Below are 9313 nucleotides of genomic sequence, written 5' to 3' on the forward strand. Positions count from 1 at the left end.
GTCAATCCCAGGAATGGGGAAATTATCAACAACGGCCAACTCGGTAACCTTATCACATCCAGGAAAAGACAACCTGACATCCACCAACGGAGCAGAAACAACAGTGTTCGGGAACCCTCCCAGAACAACATATTCCCTGAATACTCTTTACAACCTTTTAAGGTATCCCTCAACACAAGAGACCGACCTGAACCAGTGTCCCTCAAGAACTTTACTTTGATAATCTTAGATCCGGGGGAAGAACAATTTTACCTGGCCATACATATTTGTCAAAATTGAGTCACAACTGTTTTTTATTAGAAGTGTCACTACTACTATTATCTACCTTACTACTAACTACAGATTTTTCCACTTGATTATCACAAGAACTGGACCTCTCAGAAATTAATGAAACTGCATTTTGGCCGTTTCTCTCAAGATATCGTCTACGGGCATTGCACTGGTTCTGGAAATGACCTGGCTTGTCACACCAAAAACAGGTTACTCTACGTCCAGTACTTCTGTTACCATTATTATTATTGTACCTTTGATTATTGCCAGAATTAGATGTACCTCTGTTAACAAAGACACGAGGGGGAGGAGACCCTCCTGAGACTCTACCAACATTCCTACCATCTGAAAAAGAATTAGCATTATTAATCTTAGGAATATTAGGAGTCGACGAAGGTGGTTCTCCCCTCCTTCCACTACTGTGGGCACGGGAAGAGGGATCATTTAAAACCCTGTACCCAAAGTTACCATTACCAGAGCGATGGGTCAACACATATTCATCTGCCAACTGAGCGGCACTACTCAACTTCATAGCTTTGACCTCCTCAAGATGGACCCTCAACTCTTTGCTACATGCCTTTTTGAACTCTTCAAGGAGCAACAATTCCCGCAACGCTGCAAAAGACACCACTTGTCGGCTCTTCAGCCAGTCGTCAAATTGTTCCTCCTTGACCCGAGCGAATTCTACATAAGACTGTGAAGGATGTTTATTATAATTCCTAAATTTGAGGCGATAGGCCTCGGGAACCAGATCATAGGATTTTAAAACCAGCGCTTTGACCTTATGATAGTCCCTGGCAATTCCCTCCTCCAAGGCATTGTACACCCGGATAGCCTTGCCCACCAGCCTACCATTGCCTATTAAAAAAACAGTCCACATTTCAAGAGGGCCAAGACAACTGGGCGGCAACACGCTCAAAGGCTTTGAAAAATTCAGGGACATTGTTTTCATCAAAGACTGGCACCAACTTTAGTGCTGCACCTAAATTAAACCGTTCCTGGAACATACCTTTAGGGGAACTGACCAAATTGGCTCCCTGTAACCTAGCCATCTCTATATTCAACTTCACCATCTCTAACTCGTGACGCCATTAACCCCGCTCGTTCTCTCAAATTCTATTTTCTTTAATTCAATTCGTTTACGAAATTAATTTATATTCTACCTCCTCCTTAGATTCACCCGAAGTATGAACAGAAGCCAGGGGTTCGACTGGCAAAGAATTAAGGGGGGGCAAAAATGGATTATTCGACACATTAGCCTTAGGTATATTCGAGGGACCTTCATAAATAATACCTGTACGAGGAGGATCCTCAAACAAAGTCAAACCAGCTCTCACGCTCAACCTATCCTCTTCCAAACCATCATTAATACTATCTTCACCATCACTATCTACTTCACTTTCACTCACCAAATGTTCGGCGTCAGCTAAATCCTGGGCAATCTTACCCTTCACAGCCTCCAATATATCTCTCTTAGTGCCCGCCGACTTCAGGCGGAACACCAAACCCGCCACTGTGCAACCAAGCAACTAAATGTTTCCTATTTAAAACAGGCAAGTACTTTAGGCAGTCAGCAGACCCCAAAAATTCAGCTGGGTCAAAGTTAAACTCTTCCATCTTGGCCAAAAATTAATAACTCAGGGAGAAAGGCAATACTACAAAATAAATATTGAAGAGATCACCCAAGTGTCGCTCCACAGACCAAAATACCAGATACCCCTGAGTACATCGATCCTGTCACGGTCGCCAATTATTAATTTGAAAAGCCCAAGTAATGTCAGAGAGGTGAGAAGGGTTCTAGGTATGATTGGCTACTACAGAAAGTACGTTAGAAATTTCTCAGACCTTGCTCATCCTCTTACAAAACTCCTAGAAAAGGGTCGGAAATTCTTTTGGTCGCCACAATGTGAGGAAGCTTTTAATAAGCTTAAATCTGTGTTGTTGACTAACCCCATTTTAATTTCCCCAGATTTTCAAAGGCCATTTATCATTGCTGTGGATGCCAGTGATGTAGGAATTGGTGGTGTCCTCTTTCAAAGGAATGAGGAAGGTGAAGTTCACCCAGTATCTTATTTCAGTCGTAAGTTATTGGCGGCAGAAAGAAGATACTCAACAATTGAAAAAGAAGCCCTTGCTTTGGTCCGCACCCTTATGCACTTTAAACCCTATGTAACTAATTTTTCTTTTCCCATAGAGGTCTGGACTGATCATAACCCACTAGTTTTTATTGAACGGATGAAAGGAGCCAACCAGAGGATCTTGCGCTGGGCCCTCTTTCTTCAAGAATTTAAATTGGTGATAAAGCACATTAAGGGTTCCGAAAATAAGATTCCTGATGCCCTTTCCCGAAATTGATTAGTTTGCCTTTCTCTCTCGTACGTCACCCTGCTCGTTTCTCCAATAGGTTATATGGAAAAAAAATATATTTTTTTGAATATAGTATGGTTCAATGTTCCTGCAAGTTTTATAGGTTTGAATTTAGTAGGTTTATTTGTTAATACCTGTTTATTTTTACTATACGGTTTGGCGATTGCCAGTTGTTGAGGTTTGTATGAAGGTTATACACTCTTAATATTTCATGATATTGCCCTTGGTTCCTAGCCAATTATTGATTTGTCCAATTATACTTTTGGACTTTGAATTGATGATTATATATATATATATATATATATATATATATATATATATATATATATATATATATATATATATATATATATATTTATATATGACTTTTTGGACTATATTGTTGGTGTATTGTAGGTTAAGGTGTAGGCCTGTGTGCCTGTAAGTTTATTTAGGTAAAGTTAAGTAGGTTGGTTTCCTTAGATTTGGGGATTTGTGACTTTTATGATCCTGTTTAAATCTATGGGTATTATTATGGTCATGTCCTGTCCTTTGCCATGCCTTGTTTTGGGTTCAGAGTATGGTATTATCACTTGATCTTTAAAATAATGGTAAGCTATATCAAATTTTTCTTTTTGGTTTGCATTCCCCAATGGTATTTTCTGTTGATGTAATATAATTTGGTTTCAGATTTGTTGCTCTATTATTGTATGTTTGCCTGTTGTAGATTGTCTTTATTCTTTCCTTACAGGTTTGTTAGTACTACATTTATAAAAAAAAAAAATTTCTGACTTAATTTTTTTTTTTCTTCGGGGAGGAAGGTATCAGATGTTAACGTAATTTTTCAGTTTTTAGTCAACCTTGTGATTCTGTTAACATCTTACTTTTCGAGAACTCATCTTAACCAAATGCAACAGAGAGATGTTTTGAGTCGCTACCCCAAATTTATTACATTATTAAGGGAGAAATTTTAACAAGGCAGCTTCACCAATTCTAAAAAAAAATTTTATTCCATTTATTTCCTGTTTTTGTGCAAAAAGTTTTGTGAAATTTTTTTCCCAATATTTAAGTTTTGTATTTCAGTATTATTGAAGTTGTAATTGTAATTCGATAACAGGTCAGGTAATTATGATTCTAATTTTAATAGACATAAAGCAAACGTAATTACCCCTAACCAGCTTATATTACATAAGGTATGCGACAGTAGCTACTTCATACGAAATGGATGAGCATAAAAATAATGGGAACAAAAATAAAATAAAAAAATTTATGCATACATGGGAAAAAACTGATTAGACATTCAGTGATTTTTCCACTACACTTCGGCTTCTCTCGGGGCATCTGTGAATTGTTCAATCTTTAATAAATCGACTTTATCTTTCTCGGGATCTATGGGGTTCTGCACCCTTATTTGGCCAGGCAACCAATTCAAATCCTCTCGACCTTGAAACCATTCCTGGACTATTCTGGCCGTATGGATGGGGCAGCCGTCATGAATGAAAATGACAGGACTAGGTGGAAAGGGATAATTCCGCTGTTGAAGTGAAGGGAGGAAGAAATCATGAAGAATTTTAACGTATTTTTCACTGGTGAAACCCTTCAGTCTTGGTGATATCACATATACCATGTAAGGAAATCTAGTCCCACACGTTTATGGTTACAAGCCACTCCTGGCCACTTCGTAAATGTTTCCTCGGTGATATCTGAAGGAAAACATCTAAATTTTTTACAATTTACGCGTTGCTTTCCGTAAAATGGAAAATAATGATATATCGTTTGGGGAAATGTAATGCTAAGTAACAACCCCTGCATTAGGATAATGTTTATTCATCTATGAGGATTAATACTTATTACAAGTTTGCCTCCTCCAACCTCTTATACACTAAAACAGCTCGAAAGCTGATTAGTGGAATTCACGTTAAGAGAGGAACAGCACCACCTTTAGTAAACAGTGTTCAAAGCAGTACAATTACAATGACAGTAATGACCTGAGATGTTGCAATGCCAGTAACAGCCAATCAATCAATCAGTCCCAGTAATCGTGTGATTTAATATATCACTTGTTCGGTGATAACGATATCACTGCTACAGCACCTCTATTACACGCTAACAAGTTTGTCACCCAATCATGGCTAGACTGAGGTGTTGTATAAATTTTGATAGGGCTTCTGTCCTCTGCTAGTAGTATTTGTTATAGTCTCCAAATGAACAGCAACATATTGTTCTCCGGGTGCAGATCGTCGCTTTACGAGAAAGTGGGCTTTCAATAGATGCTGTTGCACAGCGTCTTGACGTCTCCCCTACAACAGTAAATAAATGGAAAAGGAGGCAAGGCTTAGACTGGGAAATTTACCAACTTTGGATAGCATTTATTCATTTCATTTATTTATTAATTTTTTAAACTATAAACCTTATAAACCCGTGAAATTATGAAACCTAAATTACAGTTGCCTTGGTCCTGTTGAACTCTAATAGTGATTCTTTCTCTTTACTTCCCAGAATACCAAATAGCGTTCCTTCCCATAAGTAAACAGGCTATAATTAATCTTGATTATCTAGGTATCTGCATGTTAATTACGTATTTCAGTTCGAAGATAACGACGACATTCGACGAGCAGCATAAGAAGATCCTTTTACCAATGCTATTACTATTTGTGAACGTCTGGCATTAAATGTTTAGGCTATGACGATGCGAAGACGTCTGCATGAGGCAGGAATACCTCATAGAATTTTGCCAAGAAGGAATTTCTCGGCATCGTGCTGATAGGTTTGCCTTCGTTCAGCGGTTTCTGGGGGAGGATATGGAATTTTGGTCTCGAGTCGTATGTAGTGACGAAAGGTCTTTTACTAGCAGAAGTCACGGCAGAATACATAACTGAAGACCGAGTAATGTAAGGTGAGTTTCTAAAATCATTAATAACAGTCAGACTATAATAATTATAAGCAAGGGTAATATTATAATCAAAAGATAATAATTTTGTCAATAATCCGGTAATTGAATTATATTGCCACGAGAAGTGAAAATAAAAAAATTCTTCTTGAAAACCCCCCCCCCCATTAGTTCTACTATGGCCAGGCATTAAGCAAATACATTATTAATGTTATGAATAATCACGTAGGCAAGCTTATAATATAGAGTACAGCCTGTTTACTGAATTAAAGAATATCATATCATAATGGACTGTTGCAGATCAAAGTTAATGCTATTATAAGTATTAATCCTTGCAGATGAATAAACATTCTTAACTTATTGCAAGGGTTGTTACTTAGCATTTTATTTCCCCAAACGATATAGAATTATTTTCTCTATTACGAAAAGCAAAGCGTAAATTGTTAAAAATTAGATTTTTTTCTTTCAGATACTACAGAAGAAATTTACGAGGTGACCAGGAATGGGCATGTCACAGTAAACGTGCGGGGCTGGATCTTCTTACATTATATGGATGATATCACCAGGATTGAGTGGAGGCTCACTGGTGAAAAATACATTGAAATTCTTCAGGATTTCTAACTTCTTTCACTTCAACAGCGGAATTATTCCTCCCCACCTGCTCCAGTCATTTTCATTCACGACCGCTGCCCCATCCATACGGCCAGAATAGTCCAGGAATGGTTTCAAGGTCGAGAGGATCTGCAGTTGTTTGACTGGCCAAGTAAGGATACAGACATGAACCTCACTGAGAATATTTAGGCTAATTTGGTAAAATGTTGGGAGCCTGAGAGGGAGAGGAGACCAGATCATCTTATGAACCTCTGAAAACACAATAGAAACTCTTCCACAACCGACCACAGATCATCAGAAACCATGAATCTTCTATGCCTAACAGATTGCAAGAGGTGATCTAGAAGGAAGGTGGCTGGACTTCTCACTAATATTTAAAATAAATGTAAAAATTGAGTGTGTATATTTGGATTACCCCATGGCTTCCGCTGAACTTCCATGGCGTATGATATAAAAAAAAATCGTAAACAGACCTATGCATATCGTCTAGCTCCAGGTCATGATTATTATAATTTATTTATTAGAAAGGCGAATTTGATATTTTAAAGGAGTTCAAAATCTAAAGGGAATTTCGCTATCCTGATTTTTTCTTAAAAAAATTATCTAAAAAGAGAACCCTAGGACAATATCATCAAACTACATTTCTCCAAATAGCTCTTTCCACAATGGAAAGGTAAAATGACTGAAGGGGATGTTTATTAATAATAGAACGTCTGTCATCTTATCCTCACACGAATGATGATAAGAGCGAAAGGAATTTCTGTCCAGTATGACCATTAAAACCTTGTTTATCACAATTAATATATTAGAAAATATCAAGCCAAGTAGAATATGTTTTATCCGCATATCATTGTAATAATTATTGCAATGAACGGCGTGTAGGGAATAACCTCTACAGTATATTCAAGAGGAAATACAAACCCAACCATGAATACATAAAACCTCTGAATATCAACAATTGTTTATCATTGGCAAACGAATTAAGTTTACCATATGGGAATGGTTGAAAGTTTGCACCAAGTTTGGGAGTCCTTCTTCACTTTCCATTACACGTTGTGGAATTTTCTCTGTCTCTAGTAGTATCATTTTGATTCCTCAGTAACGTCTAGTCTCTCTCTCTCTCGTTTTCATTCTATATGTATTTACAAGAGAGAGAGTTTAACCCAATCCTTCTTCTTGTAAATGTTGCTGTATTCAGAAAATCTACATGTACTATAATGATATTAGGATAAACACCAAAAACACGCAGCCATTAAAGATAAACAAGAAAATATTTCAAGTGGAGCTTTTCGTTAGCCATACACTCTATCCACGAGCATATATAGTACTTCGTCCACTCATCGGGGTCGCAACAGGCCCACCTTACCCCTAGTCCCCCACCCATTTCAGTTGTAGCAAAGCCAGGCTGAGGACATCGGTACAGCAAAAGCAAGAAGCTTGTCAGTTTGAATTACATTTTAGAATTCCAAAACCTGTAAGACGGCTTAACAACAAGAACGCTATCCCCGACACCACTCCCCCCGCCCCCCGAAAAAATATATATGCATATATTAGTTTAGTCAAGATTAGAGGGTGTTAATGACATATCAAAACTGAATACTTAGCGCAGTGGTATTTCTAGATGACATGTCACTTTAAAGCAGCTAATATGGGAGAGAGAGAGAGAGAGAGAGAGAGAGAGGAGAAGAGAGAGAGGAGTTAAGGTGTCATACATTTCAACACGTTCACTAAGTTTTGGGTATGTTCAGTGAAGTGTTGCTGCGCTTCTCTTTATAGCTTCCTATTATATTATTGGTAGGAAACGCACTGCAACCGATACCATAAACTTGGCTTACGTGATAAGGTTAAAATATCCTGTTATGATGTTCGTGAGTCTCTCCAATACCAATATAACTCTTAAATCTTTATCAATTTTAAGTATTGCGTAATGAATATGACCGATATATAATAACAGACACGGTGGTAAGATGACGCATTAGACGAAAGTTAAATGGAATCTTAACAAACAAACTTAATATTAAAAGTGAGACAGTGATCTTAGTTAGAGCGATATAACCTGCTCTGATTTCTTGTTTTTTTTCTTTTACTCCGTGTGTGTGTCTTCAACCATACCTAATGACTCCTCCCACTGAAAGAATTCCAGAGCTGATTTACTCCCTCTCAGACCTCAGTAAACACTGTTACCATACAAACTTTCGAAGTCCCTCAAGAAGGTGTACCAGGGAAACCTGTGTCCAACAGTACATCTTAAGATTTTAGAGAAAAAATCTGGCATTTCTGATATAAATGTACTACTATATTTCATGATGTATAGAGTATAACCGGCCATAAAAACCGTTCAAACATAGCATAGGTAATCCTTTACCACATACTATCCAAGTATCCTAATCTTAACACATATACCCTGTCCGGAATCAGGCAAAAAAAAAGTTGCCCGAATGAAAAAGGACTAAATTTCTATGAGAAAAGCCTCGAATAAATCAAATGTGAAACTTAAATGTTATATAAATAGAATTTTTTTTTTTTTTTTTTTCATCACATTATAATTTTATTTTCTCAGTAACTGCATTTAACGATTTTTTCCCCTTTTTTGTATCTTTTCGTCGTCACACTGGCTCTGCAGAGAGAGAGAGAGAGAGAGAGAGAGAGAGAGAGGATACTCCGTTTTCTATGCGGCCATTTCAGTGCTTTATGTTTAAGTTGAAGGGATGACTTCACTCTCTCTGTCTCTCTCACTCTCTCTCTGTCTCTCTCTCTCCTTCGTTACTTCCGTTGGTTAACGGAACGAAAAAGTGTCTTATTTATTTATTATTATTTTTTTCACCGAACTGAGAGCAAAGGATTGTGTGACCTAAGTCTATATATATATATATACCTGTGTCTTTCATGCTCTCTCTCTCTCTCTCTCTCTCTCTCTCACAGACACTGAAAGCACACCGCCAAGAAATCATGGATATCTTGTTAAACTGAGCACGACGCCCATAAACCAATAAACACAGACATATTTCAAAACAAATTACTAAAACCTGCACATAGGTCTATACACAATTTGTACACTGACTAGAGGAACCACCCCCCCCCCCCCATCTCTCTCCTTGATGATAGGTCATGAATGTCTAAATAAAATAACAAATAAATGCACAAAGAAGGATAAGATTATTCACATATCTTCTGTGCATCTCCATCCTTGGTCAA

The 9313-nt window shown here is 37.5% G+C and overlaps 1 protein-coding gene across 1 annotated transcript; it reads right to left on the reverse strand.

The window, feature by feature from the left end:
- Window positions 1-280: 280 nt before the first annotated feature.
- On the reverse strand, window positions 281-1343 carry LOC135204519 (uncharacterized). Its single transcript, XM_064234687.1, has 2 exons — window positions 1280-1343; window positions 281-1128 (listed from the first exon to the last, which is right to left on the reverse strand). Exons 1-2 carry the CDS (start codon window positions 1341-1343, stop codon window positions 281-283), a joined length of 912 nt encoding a protein of 303 aa, XP_064090757.1.
- Window positions 1344-9313: the final 7970 nt, after the last annotated feature.

This window comes from Macrobrachium nipponense, chromosome 47, assembly GCF_015104395.2.
Source record: "Macrobrachium nipponense isolate FS-2020 chromosome 47, ASM1510439v2, whole genome shotgun sequence".
In the NCBI taxonomy this organism is placed as follows: Eukaryota; Metazoa; Arthropoda; class Malacostraca; order Decapoda; family Palaemonidae; genus Macrobrachium; species Macrobrachium nipponense.

Excerpts from the sequence above, each read along its gene's own strand:
- LOC135204519 (XM_064234687.1), bottom strand. The coding sequence starts at position 1,343 with ATGGTGAAGTTGAATATAGAGATGGCTAGGTTACAGGGAGCCAATTTG. Across the intron at positions 1,129-1,279 it reads TTTGGTCAGTTCCCCTAAAG|GCAATGGTAGGCTGGTGGGC; the intron begins GTATGTTCCAGG and ends TTTTTTTAATAG.